Raw genomic sequence first — 21325 nt, 5'->3', positions numbered from 1 at the left:
TGGAGAGAGCTGGGAACTGGGGGTATACATGCTTGTAGAGTGAGTGTGTATTTTGAGGAAGATGGTGTGGAGAGAGAGAGAATTAAGGACAGAAGAAGGATGTTGACACTCTGAGGGAGCACAGTCAAGAGAGGAAACTGCGTTATGGTCCAAAGGGTAGGGGGGCTCCGCTGAAGCCAAAGGGTTTCGAAAAAACAAGGAAGATGAAGACTGGAAATAGGCTATGAGCTTGGTTCTGGGAATGAGTAGTTTCAAAAGAAACAGCTTCTTGGTTTCCTTGCTGGGAAGTACCTCCACTTGCTCATCTTCTTATACAAATGATAAACTTCCCTCAAGGCATTACTTTTTCCATGAAGTTTTTCTGACTAGTCCCTTCTTCACATATTCCCCATACCATAGGATTCCTGCAGTACTTAGAAACTGCAAGTGCATTCAGCCTTTGTGTACACATCCTGCATTTCACTGGAGTGGGGGCCTCACAAGCCTCCCACCTGGATGGAAGCAAGTTGACAGCTTTGCTCCTCACCTCAGGGATTACACCAACAGCCTCCTAACCGGGAGGTCTGCCCAGCTGGATGTCCCCAGTGGTGTGTTCTCCTCAAGGGAGTCAGCGTGATTTTTAAATGTAAATCGGATCAAATGGCAACCCTGCTTAAAACCTACCACGGCTGTCCATTACACCTGGAAAAAGAATCCGGGCTCTCAGACTCTGGCTAACAGTCACGGCTTCAGCACAGGGAGAGTTCTTGGCACATGGCGGGTGCTTCATCCTTATTGCTCGCTGGCCCACTGACTCAAGGCTTTTGGATAGTCTGGTACCTCTGAGACCCGGATTTCTTTCCCCCTCCTGTTATCATTCCCTCAATCAGGCCCTCCTGATACCCTGATCTAAATCAGACTCTTGCTATTTTCCCTTTCATAAAACCCTGTTATTTCCTTCAAAGCACTTACATAGTTTTCAAATTCATATGTATTTCTGTGTTTACATTCTATCTCCCCCAGTAGACTGTAAGTTTCACCAGGGCAAAGACTGTATACGATATATACCTTGAGATACATATTTCTTGGCCACCACATATTCCCTATGCCAGGCAATAGCAAGTGCTCACTATTCTATATTGAATGAGTATTAAAATATTCTGAGTTCCTCCTGGGTTTAACCATAGAGTAGAATATTAAAAGTAATAGGTGATGAGGGATTGATAAAAATATTTCTCCTTGGGGGAAATTTAGATATCCTCACTCTGGCTAGAATGTGCTCTTATATTTTGCAGGAAGGTCATCAAACCCACTCTGATCTAGAGGAAGACATTCATGTCTTCTTCTTCAACAGGACAATTTGAGAAAGGGGCTGGACCTAACTCTGCCAGAGCTGGAGGAGACATCCTGGTGCTGCTCTCCAAGGTGGGTGGAGAAAAGGCAGCCAAATGGGTCACACCCGAGCAGGGAGCCTGCTGGCCATCATCGGGAGGAAAGGCGGCCCCAGGGGCCATGCCGTGGTGGACGTTAGCACACGAAGTCTGGCCATTCTTTTCTTCTGCCCAGTTATATGGATGCAGATTTGTAAAGTGTTCAGGTGGTTCCCCTGTGAGAAGCTCAAGCTGCTAAAAGGAAAACAAGAACACAAAGAGTGGACAATTTACCATATTTACAGCAACAGCTGACTCAGACTTGTGGAAAAGGCATTTATGGGTGGTGAATTCTCTAGAGTGGGCTCTATGAGCTAGCAGCAGATTCTAGTGGTGACTTAGCCCATATGAGGTCAAAAGCTGTGTTTCTTGTTCTCATTTGGAAAATAGGCTAAAAATACTTCTCTCTTACATACAGGGCAGGGGGAAAAGATTGGCTTGGCAGTTAGGTGACCTGAGTTCTAATCTTAAGTCACCATCAGCTAGCCACGTGGCCTTGAGCAAACCAATGTACTTCTCTGGGCTTCAGTTTCTTTACACTTAAAATGAAGGTGTTGGCACATAATCCTAGAATTTGAAATGATGGCACAATCAGGTTTCTCATTTAATGCACCCCTCCTGTGGCGGAGGACGGGGTATAGTCAAACTCCGCGCCCCATGGCCCCTACCAATAGAACCCCTTCTCTGATTTGCTGGGCCCGGTCTCCTAGTTGAAACTCGAGCTCCTCCACCTGCTGCCGCAGGGCCTCGCGTAACGTTTGCAGTTGCTTGGCCTCCTCCCTGCAGGTAAATAATACAAAAGAACCAAGTTTCACAATCACCTCCAGGTGCAGTCTTCCATTGTCCCTCTCAAACTGTAGGTCACTCCTTTGACATTTCTTAAAAGAGAATGTCACCTTTTTTGCTTGTATCAGCGGTAGGCATAAGTATATTACTAGAGCAGGTTTTCTTTTTTTCTTTTGAAACAGCTCTTTTGTAGAATCATTTACATAGTATAAAGTTTACCTATTTTAAGAGTACAATTCAATGATTTTTAGTGAATTTGCTAAGTTGTGTAACTATCACCACCACCCAGTTTTGGAGCACTTCCATCTCTCCAATAAGAACCCTCGTGCCCCTTGACAGTTAATCTCTATTCCCACCTCCTAACCCCAGGCAAGGACTAATCTACATTTGGGACATATATTTTTAATCTATGTGAAAATAATGCAGATTTTCAAAACTCTAATAACCCCCAACATTTGTACTTGCTTTAGCCCTATTCACATTGATTAAAGATATCCTGCTGACTGTCCCCCTCTTCCCAGCTGTCTGACCATCTTCTGACCTCTCATAGCCCTGGCCTTAAAGACTAAGTGTTGCTATGGCCTTAAAGAGTAAGTGTTGCTATCCAGCAAATGGCTCTCGCAGACTCCCACTGAGAAAGCAAGAACAAGAACATGAAAGCGAAGGAAAATTGGCCAGCTTCTCATTAGCCCTGCTCCCTGGTGCTCGTCTGTCCTGCCCTGATTACCTTTCCTTGCTCCAGGTATGTGGGCTGGTACTTATTTTTATGGCTCCCTTTGATAATTACCTGTCCTCCTCTGACATGTCCCAGGAAAAGTGTGCCTGCTGTCCTGTAAGGTACTGTTCAGTTTCCTCTAAATGCTCCCGGAAACTCTGGCATACCATCTTCATTGCTTCCATCTCGTGGACTGTGAACTGAGAACAATTAGAAAGAGCTGAGAAGGAAGTCCTTTCTGATTCACTGCAAGGGTTTACCATGGCGTAGCCTGTCTTCCCACTTGGGCTCACCAGTTGGCAATGAGCCCTGTTGCTAACGTATGGGGAAGAGAATAGGGAATGCCCAGCCTTTGGCTGCTCCAAGCAACTAGAGGCTGGGACAGGAGGGCAGTGGTTGTTGGATGGCCCTTGAGGACCAGGTGATGCAGAGGTGCGAGGATATAGACAGAGGAGAGGAGGGGGGAAGGGCCAGAGTGTGGCCTTGTGCTTAGAAAAGTTGATTCTTATTTAATCTTGTTTAACTTTGGTGCTGAGTACTGCCTCACTCTGAATCTCGATAACATTGAACACATCTGTTCCGATAGTATGTGTTTGACTAGTGAAAGTCTGCTTAGAATATTTTTTATTAGTCTTAGCTCTGCGTAGCCACAGTCCCTGGTGGTTGAAATCTGCAGATCAGCTCCACCCAGCAAACAAGCCCATCCAGAGTAAGGCAGGCACAGATTAGACATCCCATCTCCCCATGAACTAGAATCTGGAACTGAACTGTCTATCCTCCCAATCCTGCTCCCCATTGCTCCTGATGTGAATCATTCTTTAAATCCTACTTTCTCTGTATGACTGTGCTTTTGCTTTCATTTCTTTGTTCGAATATCTTCTTGCAACCACCAAGCCCAGTCCATTTGTCAGGAACTCTGCTGTTTGCTGAGTTCTTACCAGCTATCCCCCTTTTTTCTAGCCCAGGTTGGATTGTGCTTCAAATAGATCATGATCCAGAAGACTAGCGTCTCTACCCATCTGACTCTGAGTGATATTAATGCTAGTTGGACCCTAATGCTATTTCTACCAGGCCCATGGGTTTGGACCCCCTCCCTGATTAGTGTGGCAGAGGCTGCTAGTTGCCTACTCACTATAGTTCTCCCCTTTATTCTTCTTTTAGCATGTTTCTTTTTTTCAGATTGTTTCCAAGGCAAATTGCCTCCTTATTCCTATTTCCTACTTTATTTATTTATTTATTTATTTATAATTTTATTTATTTATTTTATTTTTTCCCCCAAAAGCCCCAGTAGATAGTCGTATGTCACAGCTGCACATCCTTCCAGTTGCTGTACATGGGACACGGCCTCAGCATGGCTGGAGAAGCGGTGCATCGGTGTGCACCTGGGATCTGAAGCTGGGCCGCCAGCAGCGGAGCGCGTGCACTTAACCGCTAAGCCACGGGGCCGGCCCTCCCCTTTATTCTTATTAACAGAAGTCTAATATCTTGGGGCAGCAATGTGTCCAACTAAAAAACTACATTTCCCAACATTCCTTGCAGATAGGATGGCAATGACATGGAAGTGGAGAGATGGAGTGGGACTTCTGGAAAGCTCTTGAAAGGAAACTGATTTTGCAGGTAGGCCTCTTTTAACCTTTTCTTCTTCCTCCTTCCATGGAGACCAATCTTACAGCTATGTTAATTCCTCCCATCCCTGTTTCTGAGAATTCCCAGATTTCTTACCCTTCTGCTGAAAACCACATGGCCAAGATCCTGGAGGCCTAGTAGCTGTTTTTACCAGAATTGTCATAATGGAAATACTTTCCTAAGAGTGATATTTTTACATTGAAAACTCTCTATCATTTTGCTTGGAGAATTTGGTTTTGATTCTATCTTCTAATTTTTACACTGAATAACACATTTTGCATAGCAAAACCCTTCAATTACTTTTGCTTCAGTATGAGTGCATTCGAACCAGTTAGAGGAGTGTTTGAAGAATTATTGATGTTGGCAAGATTGCTTGAAAGGTGACTACAAATATGGCTCTTAAAACCAGAAAAGATCTTAGAGACCATGAAAGGCTTCTTTTGTAGATAAGTGTTCTGACACAGAATGGTGAACTAACTTGTCCAAGGTCAAAAAATGGCAGTCAGATTTCAAACCCAAGTCTCCTGGTTCATTTCCTTTCTTCTGAGTCACAGCAGGGACTACAGTGTGGCTGGACACACTCATGGGGAAGTTAACTGTCCCTTAGGAGTGAGCTGATTGAGTGGTCCTAGTAGATTCCTACATGATGACCAACTTCTAGGGACAGTGAAGTCAGGGACACGGAAACATGGCGCTCAAGTAGGCTGAACATTATAAACATTGAATTATATGCTTCATCTAGTTATTGTGGGGTAACCTTTTGTGATTGGAAGGTGTGGGCCTGGGATTTAGGAATCACTTGATGGCTGTGGCTCCCTGTGAAGGGAGTGATATGGAAGATTCTGAAACGCTGCCATCTTCTGGTCATTTGGAAACACTAAAAATACATTTCAACTCTATAACAGGTATAAAGTAGTTTCAGAATAAAGGAATCCTGAAGCAAGGGGAAAAAAAAAGGAGACTGTTTTGAACTCTTTTCCAATATAAGGACTGGGTTATAACCCAATACAATGCATGGTCTGCTCTACTGACCCAAGCCCATTAAAACAAACTAATTTCAATAGTAAGAGTGACAATAAACTTTTGAATTGCTCATATTCCCTTTTAAACTTTGTATGCTTTTCTTTTTCTCTAAATCACAAACATTATAGAAGAATTTTCCAACATCCAAAAGTCTTATTTCTGATACATCTTATTTTCTTTTCTGGAAAGATTTAAAAAAATAATTAACAAATCATTGTGAAGAATTCACAATGAAGAATTACATGTAAGAATTTAATCATATCAACAAACCATTATTTTAGGTAACCCAAAAGACCACAAAAATGGCATTTACCAGTTAGTCAAGTGTTTGCGCTATTACATACTACCATGTAAGGAGGGTGATGTGGGGATGTTTTTCTGAGTCTTTAACTTAAAAATGCTCTGAGTTTTAACACCTCCATAACATCTCCATTTCTTCTGGAGTTTTTAACACAATTTTAATTTTTTTATATTTTACTGTTTTTAACAAAATATAAAACTAAATATGGTTTAATTTATATATCACTATAAAACTTACTTTAAAATGTAAATTAGAAAAATAATCTATTTTTCAAGATATGTTAGATCAGCAACCTGGTTTTCATCGGAAACTATCTAATTGTAGGATTTAATAGTTTTACCCTATAGCCTCTGAAAATGTCACTTTCTCTGACCATCTTTCATCTCTAACATTTTCCTGTATGAACTGTTTAGTCAAGTCAATGTTTATTTCCTCAGAGCTGAGTTTTTCAACCTGGACACTGTTGACATTTTGGGCCAGATAACTCTTTGTTGTGGGGGACTGTCTTGTGTATTGCAGATGTTTAGCAGCATCCCTGACCTCTACCCACTAAAGACCAGTAGCACCTCCCCCAGTTGTGACAACGAAAAATGTCTCCAAACATTGCCAAATGTCACCTGGGGCGGGGGGGCAAATTATCCTCAGTTGAAAACCACTGCTTAGAGCATTTAAATCCTTCAATAAATATCACTGATGATGATGATGATGATGATGACGATGATGATGATGATGATGTTGATAATGGCGACTTCTACTGTTCTCCAGGATTTGAACCTGAGTCTTTTGATACTGCAAAGGACCCCAGCTATACATTAGCCTTTGTTCTTTTCTCCTACTGAAATTTTGGATGATATTATACCTAGAATTGATCTCAATGGCTACTTTTACTAGTTCAACCCTCACTAATGATTGATTTAAAAATATTCCAAATGCCCGGGAGTCTTGCAATTTGAAAAAGTAATATAGTAAATTATTTTATCTTTCATATAATCACTTTCTATGTTTATATTACATTTATGTAGATTTCTATATGTTGAAGGACCATGTAGCAATTTGCCTTATCTTTCTATATAATAATCTATATGTGTGATTATTATATATATATATATAAGTATTACTATCACACTTATACAGATTTAGATGTTTTAAAGTTGGACACATCTTTCCCTGGAGTGTATTGTCCAAGATTTTTGGTGTCAGCTAAATTTGAATTTGAATCTGGACTTACCACTTAGCAGGTGGGGGAAGTTGGAAAAATTACTTAAACTCTCTCAATTCTAGTTTCCTCATCTGTAAAAGAGGGAGGACTTTGAATATATTAGAGACTCAATAGATATTTACGTCATGGGTGAAAATCAGGGTTACTTGCCGTAACTTCCGTAAATAAAGTGGTTAGCGTAGACGCTCAGTAAATATTTGTGGAATTAAAAGAATGAGAAGGTAACCTGGCAGGCACCAAACAGTAGACATTCAGTAAATTATAGCTGCCCTCCACTCTCCTTTGAACAGCTGTAGTCCTACATTATCTGTGCCACCACCTTCTTTTTCTTTTTTTTACTCTCTATAAAGTTTTGTGTTTGATACTCTTAATTTTTTAATCAACAGCTAACCTTGACAGCCTAGATCATTTCTCACCTTGAGAACTGCTGAAGAGGGGGCACCGAAAGGACTCATTTAATGCTGGTTGATTTATCAGGGGCTGAACAAGGATAGGGGTCATTCAGTTCTCAGTAACCCCAGTGTCCACGTTTAAACAAGCTTAGCAAAGGTAGACCAGAAGTCCCTCTATTTGACATGAGAAGCTCTAGGATCAAGACCTGAACAATAATAAAATAGTGACAAAAATTGATAATAAGCATAACAACCACACAGTTAGCATTGTCTGGAGCCTTCTATGTGCTGGACACTGTGCTAAGCATCTGAGTGTGCTGAGTGCCTTACAAGCTTCCTCTCCTTTAATCCTAACACAATCCTGTGTCAGTGGCATGAATAGTCTCCCTATTTTACAAAACAGGGACTAGGCTCAGAAAGATTAAATAGTTTGTGCAACATTATACAGCTAAGTGGAGTAAAAAAAGAATTGTTCAGTTAGACTGAATTGGAGATAAGGTACAGATGCATTAATGTTTATAACCTTACATATGAATTTATTGTTCTGTATTCCTCTGTAAAATGGGAATTAAGAATAAAATTTGCCTTCCTTCCTTCACAAGGTGATTGGAAGCATCAAACAAGAAGGAATTTGTAAGAATATATCTGAAACAATAAAGCACTCTACAAATATTACTCATGACTTGAAAGGAAAAGATATGCCCCAAGAGCTCGCATTTGGAAAGGAAGGCTGGGCATGATCCCTGAGGCGTTGTCATTACTGCGTCTGCCTTCCCATCTTTGCAGAGGTAAATACTTACAGAACACAGCTCTCTCACTGTAGTGTCCTGAAGGACTCTCAAAATCTTCATGAACTGGGCTTCCAGATGATGACAGCACGGGCAATGTTTGCAGGTTGAGGGACCAGGGCCAGGGCTTTGCGTCTCTGAGTAGCAGTGGGGATGGTGATGACAGCAGCAGTGCACAGGTGCGGCGTGGCAGATACCCAGTGGGTAGATACTAGGGTAGCCTGTGTCAAGAGAGACAGATTTGGTGAGGGTCTGGGCCTTATTACTTATAGCTGAACAGCAATGCCAGGGCCTGGGCTCACATATGTAAGTCTGAACAGAAACATCATTGAACTGTCTTGGTTCTGTCCCCCGTCCTGTGGTAACAGGGTCACACATAGTGCATTCTAAAGTTGTTCCTCTAGAATCAGTCCCCAAGGCCACAGCATTCTGAGCAGCCGACGCCAGATTGGAGGACACCTGGATTGTCACAGACTTGGAGCTAACAGAGTTTGAGTCAGCATTTGGAGGAAGGTTTCCCATCTCAGATTCTGCCCTCGGTGGTATCTGAGCCAAAGCACTACACCTTGGCCTCGCTTGGTGTGTGTCTCTAGACAGTTTATCTAGGTGGGGAATGGACTTCTCAGATGTTTGGATAAGGTCAACTGTGTAGGGCGTGACTTCACCGGGCTTGGGGACATGCTGTGGTGGACTTTCTCGTCTCAGTAAGGTGTTGTTGCTGTCAGGACAGAGTTGACTGCTTTCTATTCCTCTCAGGGCCTCAGAGTCAACGTGAAGGAACTTGTCTTGAGCATGATCAATTGCAGGTGATCTTTGAGACTCACAGCAGTGGCTTTGCACATACACTTCCCCAGCTCCCTCAGGCCTCAGAGACCCATCCTTTGCTTCCGTGATGTGAGTCACCATAAACCCCAAAGGACAATCATGTTTGGAGGCCACTGTGCCTACAACGGCCTCATAGTCAGTTTGGGGCATGGGCAGGTGCTGCCTCAGATAGCTGTCTTTCCTTGAGTGTGTTCCCCCAGGGGTGGTCTTTTCAAGGGCTATATCTGGGCTCGACAGCTCTGGTGGCCCCTCCATGGCTTCAAACCGAGACTCTTTCTCCACCACAGACGTTGAGGCCTTTTCTTCCAAGGCACTCCAGTCTTGACTTGAAAAAGATATGCTCAACATGCTCTTGGAATCAGACTCATCTGATTCTTGCTGGCAGTCCAGGTATGACACTAAGTCCTGGCTCTGATCCCTTGGCTTTCTATGTCTGTTCTCAGCAGGATTCTGGCTGCCTGGCAAGGAAGGCATCTGTGGGAGAAACCAGGAAAAAGGCAAATGGATCAGGAAGGTGGTGGAGGACCAGGTTTAAGAAGCATTTTGTTTTTTTCCTCATCATTACCATTGACTTAGGAGTCAGAAGATAAGGGTTACAAACCCCGGGTTTACTTCGGTTTACTACTTTATCTGGGACCTTCTTTCTATGGGCTCAGCTTCTTTGTTTAGTAAAATCAGAAGAAAATAAAAAGGAACAGAATGCTGAGCTTTCTGGCACCATGTCCAGTGTGACTGCATCGTCCTCTGTCCCTTGGGTGCCTGTGGTGTCTTCTAAACACTGGTTGTCCTTTCCAATTGTGGCAGGATGCTTTAAATTTATCTTTCCTTCTAGTCCTATTCCAACCCTCAGGGGCCCTCTACCTGCAGGGGCGGTGGTTCTAGCGGTTCCTCCAGGAACCCGCTGCTGTCAGAGTGGCAGCTGTTTGCTCTGTTCATGGTGGCACCTGTGGAAAGAAATAAGGAGGACTGAACTTGGCAAAGTGAAAACAGGCTGCCGACAGGACAGGGATCAAACCCTCTATATGCCTGACATGCTGTAGCTCCTCAATAAACGCCCACTCTGTGGAAATGTAAATGAATGAGGGAATTCCAAGGATTTGTTTTCTTAATTGTCAGAAGGTCCGTGTAAAATTGCATCACTAATACAGGATGAAACATGAAACAAAGGAAGAGGAACTAACATCTCTTAAAACTAAATAACAGCACAATTGTGAGATGCAGCTCTGTAAAGGGAAGAAAATCCAGAAGGAAATGCATATGCCTTAAATGCCACACTAACAAAACAATAAAAATCCAAATTTATATATCTGTGTGTGTCTGTATAAATATATATATATACACACACACACATACATATGTGAGAGATATATCTACATCTATATCTATAGATATATCAATGAACTAAATGTTATGTCCTCTCCAAATTCACATGTTGAAATCTTAATCCCCAAGGTGATGGTATCCTTTGGTAGGTGATTAGATTAGAGCCTTTGGGAGGTGATTAGGTCATGAGAGCAGAGCCCTCATAAATGGGATTAGTGCCCTTATAAAAGAGACCCCAGAGAGCTCCCTTGCCCCTTCCGCCGTGTGAGGACACAGAGAGAGGATGAACATCTATGATCCAGGAAGTGGGTCCTCACCAGATATCGAATCTGCCAGTGCCTTAATCTTGGACTTCTAGCCTCCAGAACTGTGAGAAATAAATTCCTGTTGTTTATAAGCCACCCAGTCTATGGTATTCTGTTATAGCAGCCTGAATGGACTAAGACTTCTTTTTCTTCTTACTAATTGTCAGATAAGAACACCTTACTAGTTTCATCTGGACTCTTTATATGAATGCAAGTCCTTGCTCATGTTTTAGACTGCTGTTCTTGTCATCAAGAGAGGCTGGAAGGGGTGGAGAAAGAACAGTGTTAAGTGTGAGCAGGTAACAACTCTGTAAACATGAGCATCTTGAAATTTTAAATCTATCTGTGACTTCTTACATAAATATGTTTTGTTAATGGGGGTATGGGAAATGGGTGGCTATGAGAGGGTCAACCTGCTAAGGATTAAATTGTAGTATTTTTTTCTCTTCTTTAATGAGAAATGCTTCCAGCTACACTACAAGATAGGCTAGAATAGGAAGTATCCTGGGAGGAGGGCGGTTGGAATGTAGCCTCCATATAATACAAGAAGCAGAGAGAAGAACCTTATTTGTCCTGAGAGAAAAGACTGGATGTGGGTCTGGGGAGTGGGTTGAAAGGAAAAAGCTCACTCTTGGTGGATGTAATGCTTGGATATCTGGAACCTAAGTGAGAAAAAGGGAATTTGCCTTTGCTTGAAGAACTAGCTGCTGCAGAAGAGTTCAAAGGAAAAACCAAACAAAGAAACAATCCAGCCTCTGCTTAGGTGTTCTAGATCCAACCTTCAAGAACAGCTCCACTAACAGGGGCCGCAGCACCTCATCTCCTTGTAGAGCTGTCTCCCACCAGCCTTAACTGCCCGTGTGTCTGAGCAAAGACAGCTGGTAGAGAGATGGTTCCATAGGTGGTCCACACAGCCCAAATCCCAACTACCTCATCCTGAGGTCAAAGTAAAGGGAAGGAAGCTTACCTTTGTAGAATTAAAATTTATAAACTCCATATTCATTAATTCAGCCTAAAATAGAATGAAACACTAAAAATCAGAGGATGTAAGTTTTTAATAGGTGAATCCTAGAGAGATGGAGGAAATTGGAGCAAAGTTTTGAGGAAACAATGTCTTTGACTTAGCTGTTACTTCTTGTTCTGTAGTTAAGGCTAAAACATGGAAAATAGTAACTAGTCATGGACCTAAATAAGACTTCTGCTTCTGGCAAGCTGGAATAATAGGAATTAGATTTTTCCTCCCACTGGAAAAACTGAAAAACTGAACAAAGTATGTAAAACAATGGTTTCAAGAAAATAGACATCAGGTAATTAAAGATAGCAGTCCCTGAGAGGCAGGAACAAATAATATGAGCCCTATGATTACCCAGCTTCCCTTCTTGAGAGAGTTTACAGGCCATGGTGTAGGGAGGGTGAACCCAGGAAGACTCCTTAAATCAAGGTGACAGAACAAAGAGTCTGTAAAGACTGAGTCAGCTAGAGTTTGCAGGGGAGAGTGGGAGAGAAGAGAGCTGCACAAAGACAGAACTCTCGAGGGTCCCTCTGAGTATACAGCAGAGTACTGATTAGCTCATGCATGTGAGAAAACAGCAAAAGCTGGAGAAAGAACCATTGGAAAGGACTAGAAGACATAGTGCCCAACACTCACTCAGGCCTGGAATAGTGCCTGCTCCCACCAGCCAGATTCCAAAACCTCACAATTCACAGAGCGTTGGCTGGGTAGAGTACTCAGAAGGGTCTTGCCTCAGGAGTGAGGAATAATTAGCCCTAGAATGAGCATTGTTCCCACTTAACAAATCTTAAAAGCAAGACCTGAAAGGATCAAGCTGTTTCCAAGAAACCCAACTGTGTCCCAGACATAAGCTAAAGAATATTTATAAGTATACAGTAACATCTAGCACCCATAAGGTAAATTCCACAATATCTGGTATCTAATAAAAAATATCAAGCATGCAAAGAAGCAGGAAAATATGACCCATAGCAAGGAGAAAAATCAATCAACTGAAACCAATCTAAAACTGACACAGATGGTAGAATTAGCGAACAAGGACATTAAAACACTTATTATGACTACAGTCCATATGTTCAAGAAGCTAGAAAAAAGATTAAATATGTGAAAAGGAGAGTGTGAGATATTAAAAAATACCCAAATTGAAATTCTAGAGATGAACACCACAATGTCTCAGGTAAAATTTATACTGGAGAGTATTAAAAGCATTTTAGATATTGAAGAAGAAAAGATTAGTGAAATTGAAGACATAGCTATGAAACTATCTCAAACAAAAGACAGAGAAGAAAAAAAAATAATTTACAAAATCAAAAGAGCATCAGTGAGCAGTGGACAACTCCAAGTAGCTGAATATGTAGGTAAGTGGAATATTCCAAAGAAGAGGGGAGCACTGGAAGAAAAGTTTCAAACAAAAGTTTGGTTCAAGAAGTTCAATAAATCCCCACCGCAAGAAATATGAAGAAAACTATACTGAGGCACAACAAAATGAAACCAATGATAAAGAGAAAAATCTTAAAATAAGCCAGAGAAAAAAGACACATTACACACAGAGAAAACAAAGATAAGGAACGCAGCAGATTTCTCATTGGAAATAATCCAAGAGAGAAGACATCTTTTGAAGGGGTAATAACTTTAAAGTAATGAAAGAAAAAAAACCTGTGGGTAAGTTTTAAAGATTTTATTATCTAGGTCCTTTAAAAAGATAATTGACTATTTAAACAAAAAAAATAATAATATAGTATGGGGTTTATAACAAAGACCTACAAGAGTAAAAACAAAAACAAGAAAAACCCTATTACAAAATCGAGTAGTTTGTATGGAAGGAATTGCCTGTGAGATTTTCCTTTAACTATGATGCACAATTTTCATAGAGTCTTTAAGCTGGGTAATAGAATACTTGTGGATTTGTCAAACGAAATAGTGTATACTCTTCATATATTTATTACAGGAAATTTACTTGTACAATATTTAACTTGTGTAATAGTTCCACAATATTGTGTAATATTAAGACTTCACTGCTCTTGTTACAATCAACTCAGCCAATATTAGAACTCTTCAGATCCTTTTAGAGTTAGAAAAATAATCACCCGTTTTCCTCCTTATCTCAACTATGGGTACAAAATAAATGATAAATTATGCAGAAACCTTTCAAAAGCTCAATGCAGAATCTCAAACATTTCTTTCAGTGCTATGAAAAGGGCCTTGGCATTGTGGCTTCCCTACACTGGATAACCCTGTACAGTGGGCAGTCCATCTTCAAGAATTTTCCACACAAACCTCCTGTTCCAAGTTCCCCTTATGTGCTTTAGGACCCACCACAGCCTGTTTCTACTCAGCCCCCAGAGCCCATCTGCAGCAGACAGAGCATGTGGATAGGAGAAAGCAAGACAGGACTGACTTCCACCCCACCCTCCCTGTCCCCATATTATATAAACATTAGGGGACCCAAAGATATTCAACAGAAGGATTGAAACTTGCTGAAGGATGGACAAAACAGACTTTGGAAACTTTTGCTCTTTCTGTATGTTTTTGGTGCAAGATTTGCACCACAAGCTGTGAAGGACTCCTGGTCTATCGTCATTCTTTAAACTTTCCAGATAATCTCTAAGCAATTACTATTCTGGAATATTAGCTTCATATAAAATGGTTGCTATTCCCCTCCTTACAACTCTAGGATGAAATTATACATTAGAGCACTAGAACCAAATTGTATGTCAGAGCCCATTCGTCCATATGCTGGTTGGTCCATATCAATCTGGCCCAAATGAAAAGGAACCACCACACACATAGAGGGTCCCTAAAGTTATAAAGAGTAACTTACTCTAAAAGGGGTATATTTGTATTATAATTGTTACTTTTAGTTACCTGCATTTATGTAAAACACAAAAAACAAAAACAAATAAAGAAAAAAAACCTCTGAAACTCATTTAAGTGAATTTGTGAAACAACCGGCTTTTGAGAGCCTCTCTTTGATGGTGAGATCAAATGGTGGAATTGGGCACAGTTCTCTCAGGAGTAGAGGCTTATTTATCCTGTGTTTTAGAAGACAAATACATGCATTCTGAGAGAGTCACCAAGAAAAATGTGGGCCAATTTACAGATGGTTTAGTTTCTTCAGGAGGCTAAAAATCTTTCCTACCTGTAAACCACTTTTTCAGCAACTAGACAATAAACATCTTGAAATTCAGTTTGCAAATTCTAAATATTCTCTTAGGGTTGTAGGAATTAAATGATACAAAGGATGAGAAATCGCTAGCCCAGGGTGGCTATGATAGACGGTTAAACAGACAGACAGATACAAATGTGCATCATTTATCACTCCCACACCCTCATACTTAATATGTAATATGAGCGAGATCCTGACTTAGAGGAAGACAAGATGGATCTGGAAAGAGTAATGGAAGTAGTACCAGCACCCCCAGGCCAACTCAACCCAGTTCCTGAAACCATCTAGGCCAAGACTGGGGGACCATTAGAGCCTCATCACCTCCAATGGGATTTTCCCTAGGCACTTATACGCCCAAGGACCCATGGCTCTTCCCTACTCCACTAGATTGGGGCCTTGACTCCCCACCTTACCCTTATCATCCTTTTCCTCTAGCTATATCTTATTATACAAACCCTCCATTACCGAGTGTATCCTGTTCCAAACCACTACCAACCCCTGCATGAGTTTGACATGCCCCTTTAGACCGCTGGTTTCCCTACTCTGTCAATCCCATAGCTCCAGGGGGCTAACTTCTCTACAACATATGTTACTGAGATCCAGTTAGGCCTTATAACTGAATCTTCTAGAGATCTGGAGCCAGATCTACTGGGTTCAAATTCTGACTCTCCTACTTAGTAGCTGTGTGATCTTGGGCATGCCACTTACCCTCTCTGAGTCTGTTTCCTCATGGAGAAAATCAATATGGTAATAATACGTTACTTGTGAGGTTGCAATGAGGATAATATCTAATAATATATACATGAAGACTTTATGCACATGTAAAAGATGATATAATTATATATATAAATTTTTGTTGCAGAATATCATCTTAATATTATCTATTAGAACTCAATCACTATTAATATCATTATTAAATATCATTAATGAGTATGATTAACAGATATTTCATCCTATCCAAAACATCTGTAAGACATTTCTTCCATAAGACATTTGGTACAGAAGACATTTGGTCCATTGGACATTTGGTCCATGCAAAAAGGTCCCTGACATCTGGTCTTGTCCAAAACATCCATGGGCATATTTGGCCCATGCCAAATGGTTTAGGACAGGACCAAATATCAAGGACCTTTTGGCCTAGAGAAAATATCTCCATGAACGTTTTGGATAGGATCAAATATGACCAGGTATCAAGGACTTTTTGGCGTGGACCAAATGTCCGATGGACGTTTTGGACAGGACCAAACGTCCTGCAAGGATGAGGATCGTTATTAATATTTATTAGAAATTACCTCTTTTCAGCCCAGGTCTGTCTTCACAGAGTTAGATTTTACCCTCCCAATTAGGTGGACCCTGCCTGGGCAGTACTGTTCCACCCTCTTATAGGTTTGAAATATTTCTGCCTGGGAGACAAATGCCTCATGCATTTTGTCCCAACAGTCGCCAGGTGGCAGCATAACACCAACCACAGCACAGAGCAGCCAGGGCCCTGCCAAGAGTATCTGGAATGGCTAAAAGCAGTAAGAAAAGTCAACCTGAGGGGCTGATTTTCTGGGCTGGGTTGGCAATAAAAGCTTCTCAATCAGAAGTGGAAAGTTTTACGTAGTTAAAGTGGAAAGTTAAGTACGTCGTCGGAGATCCTACAGGCTCAGGAAAAGAAAAAAAAGACTCTGTGGAATTGAGACATAAATGAGGGGAGGGAGAAAAAGATAAGGAGTCTTCAGGGGTATGATGTATGCTGGAGTTGTGTAGAACAAAACAAATGGTTCAACCTCAGACTGTTGGGGTTTACTATCTTCGTCAATCTATTCTACTTTACCTATTTCTTTGCCAAGTTCTTCTCTTTTCTGTCTCCCAATGGTAAACAATTCTATGACAGCTCCGTGGTGAAGTTGAGTCACAGCAACAAATTTTCTTTGAATTGGACTGAACAATACAGATTATGCAAACTCAAATGCCTTTAGGAGCTGGGCAAGTAGCACAGGTATGTGAAGCAGCTAGGAATTAGACAATAGGGAGCAGTGTGGATTGTTTGGACTCGAGAGTGTGTGCCCAAAAACATTTAAAAAAATTAATTTTAAATGTTTTGTGTAACAAACAAAACCTGTCTATGGGCCACAGTCCATCTACAGGCCTCCAGGTTGGAAGCCAGGATGGTGCTACCTACTGCCCAATGCAGAAATCCCTTCCAGAACATCCCTTATAGATGGCCATCTAGCTAGTGCTTACACACTTGTGACGGAGACCTACTCCTACATAGTCAGAGCATACTATACCTTTTAGAAAATGCTTCTTTATATTAAGCCAAATCTCCTTTAACATTTTCCATTTATTGGTCATAGTTCTGCTCTGTGGGGTAATATAGAACATGTTTATCCTCTCAAGACAACTCTCTTGTCCTCTCCAGGCCTTTTCTCCTCAGCTTACATTTCCCCAGATCCTTTAAGTCAACTCTCACAGGATAGGATCTCCAGGCCATTTGTGTCTTGTACTTTTTTTTTTTTTTGGTGAGGCAGAGTAGCCCTGAGCTAACATCTGTTGCCAATCCTCCTCCTTTCTGCTGAGGAAGTTTGGCTCTGGGCTAACATCTGTGCCCATCCTCCTCTACTTTATATGTGGGATGCCTGCCACAGCATGGCTTGATAAGTGGTGCGTAGGTCCACACCCGGAATCCAAACCTGTGAACCCTGGGCCACCAAAGTGGAGTGCAAGAACGTAACCACTACACCACTGAGCCGGCCCCTGTGTATTGTACTTTTGAATAAGCTTTTTCTTAATAATGTTTGCTTTAAAACATTATTTTTAAAAATGTTTTAAATAATCTAGTTCCGGCACCCAGAACTAGATTGAGTAGTTGAGACATGTTCTGACCAGCAAGGAACAGCTGAAGGTGGCTCTTTTCCTATTGTGGATATTTCACTTCTATACACACAGCCTAAGGTTGCGTTAGTCCAGTCAGAAGTTGTGTTTCCAGTGTTAGGTCATACTGAGGGCAGTGTCTATTTTGACATTGAGAAATAAATGTTTTTAAGCCTAAGTGAATGATTTAATTTGTATTTTTGTGACACTTGATCTAGCTGATCTGGGGCCATCCTGTTAAGGATAATTTTGATGTTCATTCTGAAATCTATCTGTGTTATTTATAGCAATGAAACACATTCTTTCTGTGGGCCTTGTCACTGTTAATGTTCTGAGGATAACAGGCCACTGAGACGGAGCCTGGAGATTCTTCCACTTAACAAATGTTCACTGGGCCCCTGCAGGGTCCTACACTGTTCTAGAAGCTCCATGGACAATGTCAATCAGGTATCTGTCCTCACAGAGCTTATATTAATCTTGACTCGGATCCTAGAACTGAAGAAAGGCTGAGAATATTCATGATTGTGGCAAATATTCTGGAAGCCATTTGATTCTTCCTTCTACGTCAGACAGCTTGGGCAGAGGAGTTTCTGTCCTGTAGCGATTTCTACATAATGTTTTGACAACTTCCATTAGCGCCCTGCGGAGATTTTTGTTTCAATCTCTTACTTACAACTTGAGAATTCTTCTTTTTTTTCTTTTCTTTCTTTTTGTTTATTGCTCCAGGTTAGCAGTTTCTCCTTTGTTCTTCAGTCAGAATAACCTTTCTTCATCATTGAAAAAAAAAGCTGCTTCTTTAAAATTAACTTCTTTTTGGCTTAATACCATTAATTGTTTTTCTGCATTATAGAAGTAATACATGGTGGTGAAGAAAATTTGGAAAATGAAAAAAATATGAATAAGAAAATAAAAATCATGTAAAATCTAATCCTACTGGCAAAGTGTTATATATTTCTATGTATTTCAATCCAGTACATTTTCTTTGTGCATATGTATATGTGTGAGTTTTGTAAAGAAATAATAACACATATAGTTTATATTCTATTTCTTTTCACATAATATATTGTGAATTTTTATCAAAAATTTCTTTGATTTGTTTGTGTGTGCACGTGTGTGTGTTTGTGAGCACCTACATTTCTTTTTCAGATTTTTGTATCATGATTGTGCTGCTTGTGTAAAATCAACTGGATAGGTTTCTCTCTTTTTTTCTATGCTCTCAAGCAACTTGGAAAACTTAGGTAGTACTACTTCCTTAAACTTTTAAAAGAACTCAGCCTTAAAATCACTGACCACGGTGCATCTTAAAAGACGAAATTCTTTGACAACTTTTAATTTCTTCAATAGTTATTGATATTTTAGGATTCCTACTTCTTGAGTTAATAATAATACATTTTTAAAGTTATTTTCTATTGTCATCAGTCAAATCATTCATTTATTTTTATTCTATATTTTCTAAAAAGAGAAAAGACTATGTCTCTGCCTCTTGTCACAGCTTTGGCCTTATTTCATAAATTTTTGTATGTACCTTGTTTTTTTTGAATTTCACTATCTAATAGTAATCTTGTAATTCCTATTTTCTTTTTGTTTGCATTGGTATACTTTTTGGTATATTTTTGCCCATTCATTCTGCTTTTAACTTTTCATTGAGTCTTTTAAATGTGGATAACATTTAAAAATAACTTTTGAGTCTTTTCTTTGTTGGATGCATTTATTCCATCTATAACTATTTTCATAAGATATGCATTTGGTTTTATTGTTTTTAATTTTATGTTACCTATTTTTATAACTGTGATTGATGTAGTAAATATGTGGAATACTTGATGAAAATCCTCCCCCTTTTTCTGAAAACAGACATCGCTAATAGTCCATGACAATCTTTTCTGCTGGGCTGGGATTCAACCTCAGAATATTTATCAGTTCAACATTACTAATGGCTAATACCAATCAAAAAGAATTGGGACACAATTTATAATCTATATTTGCTATCCTACTGTTGCATTAATAAAGACCATAACTTTGCATTTAAGCAGACCTGATTTTGAACTGCATCATAAATAGCTATCTCAGAGAATTAGATAAGGATTATAGGAGATTATGTAAACACTTAGCATAGTGCCTGGCCTCAATATTTGGTAGAATTCTTAATATAATTAAATTTCAATGTTTATTCTTTTGTCAAGCGGACTATATTTTCTTTGATTGCTTTTTTTCCTCTGCTAATGCAGAAGGCATTTAGCATGTTTTAAAATTTAATTAGTGGTAACTTAAAAAATTCAAACATATTTCAAACTGCAATTATCAACATCAAGAATTAAACAATATCTCTTGACTCCCCAATTAATCAGTATTGGTCCACAATTTTATTTTCTTCTACATTCTTCTTTCTATGATATGATCCAGGATTTTTGATCCAGAATTTTGTTGTTAAATTATTTTTTCATGTTTCTTCTCTTTTAAGAATTTTCATATTTGTATTATGCCTGGATAATTTATAATTCCTGAAACCTTGCCTTTCCTATTCTCTTAAACAGAACTTCCTCATTCAGTAGGCTGGTGCACATCTTTGACATGTCCTTTTCAGAAAGAAAATATGAGTGCTCTACTTCCTGAGATTTTGCTTATCTGAATTGTTGTTTCACAAATATGTGACAACTCGAAAGGGAACAGAATTTTTGAGTTGCAAAATTTCCACTTTAAAATGCTACTGATGTGCCCCCACTATCTTCTGGCATCTAATAAGAGGATGTTTCTTGAGAGGTAACTGAGCATGAAAAACCATCTCTATTGGTCCTATGGTCTGACCATTGTAGTTTTAAATACATATGTCACACAGCTTCCTCTGGCATCTTTTCAATACCATTTTCTTAGAAATTGTCATATCAACACATTACCTTAACAATTGTTGAAAAGGACACTTTAGAGTAACATACTCAGAGGAAGTGACTTAGTGATATCGCCGTCTGCTCCCTCCTCTCCCACAAGCTATGTTTCTACCCACAGGAGAAAAGAGGCCAGGGTGCCTGGAGCTAAGAGGCATAAAATATTAGGGGTTTGGCCATGCGGAATCTTGGAATGACACAAGTTAGAATTTTAATCCAATTAAATATTTCTAAAACAGAATAATTATATGAATCTATAAAGATTGTATTGTTTCAATACACATATCTTCCTTGTCTACATAGATACTTTTTTATTAGATATTCCTGAGACAAAAAGAGGGGGCACAGATCCAATTTTTAATAGCAAACCTGCATTCATTGTCTGGGAAGAATGTAATGACAAATTTTAATTTATATCCAGTGCTTGTTTCATATTTAAAATAGAAGAATAGAAGTTTCCAAGGTGAAATGAACAGTGTTCCTACCACCATTTTAGATAGTAGGTGGATTGCAAATTTTGTAATACCAATTTCTTTGGAGCTTTTAATTTCTGTACTGATTCCCACAGTTCTAGAGACAAGGAATCCAAATGTTTTTTATCTTGTGAAGCTGTCTGGGAACAAACGTTATCCTTGCTTGAGTTAACTGGTTGATTGGCAGGTGATTATGTCAAATGCTCAGACAGTCAGAGGTGGTCGTC

At 39.9% G+C, this 21325-nt stretch overlaps 1 protein-coding gene across 1 annotated transcript in view; it reads right to left on the bottom strand.

Moving 5' to 3' along the window:
• Window positions 1-1298: 1298 nt before the first annotated feature.
• Window positions 1299-21325, bottom strand: part of ITPRID1 (ITPR interacting domain containing 1) — a 76719-nt gene continuing 56692 nt past the window's right edge. The window contains exons 9-13 of the mRNA XM_004418853.3: window positions 9946-10028; window positions 8272-9558; window positions 2983-3110; window positions 2078-2189; window positions 1299-1604 (exon numbers count right to left, since the gene is read on the bottom strand). Coding sequence (XP_004418910.1) covers window positions 1299-1604; window positions 2078-2189; window positions 2983-3110; window positions 8272-9558; window positions 9946-10028 — 1916 coding nt within the window. The remainder of the gene's footprint in view (window positions 1605-2077; window positions 2190-2982; window positions 3111-8271; window positions 9559-9945; window positions 10029-21325) is intronic.

This window comes from Ceratotherium simum, chromosome 1, assembly GCF_057802395.1.
Source record: "Ceratotherium simum simum isolate JZ-2026a chromosome 1, ASM5780239v1, whole genome shotgun sequence".
NCBI lineage: Eukaryota > Metazoa > Chordata > Mammalia > Perissodactyla > Rhinocerotidae > Ceratotherium > Ceratotherium simum.
This window is presented reverse-complemented; position numbering and strand designations above follow the sequence as displayed.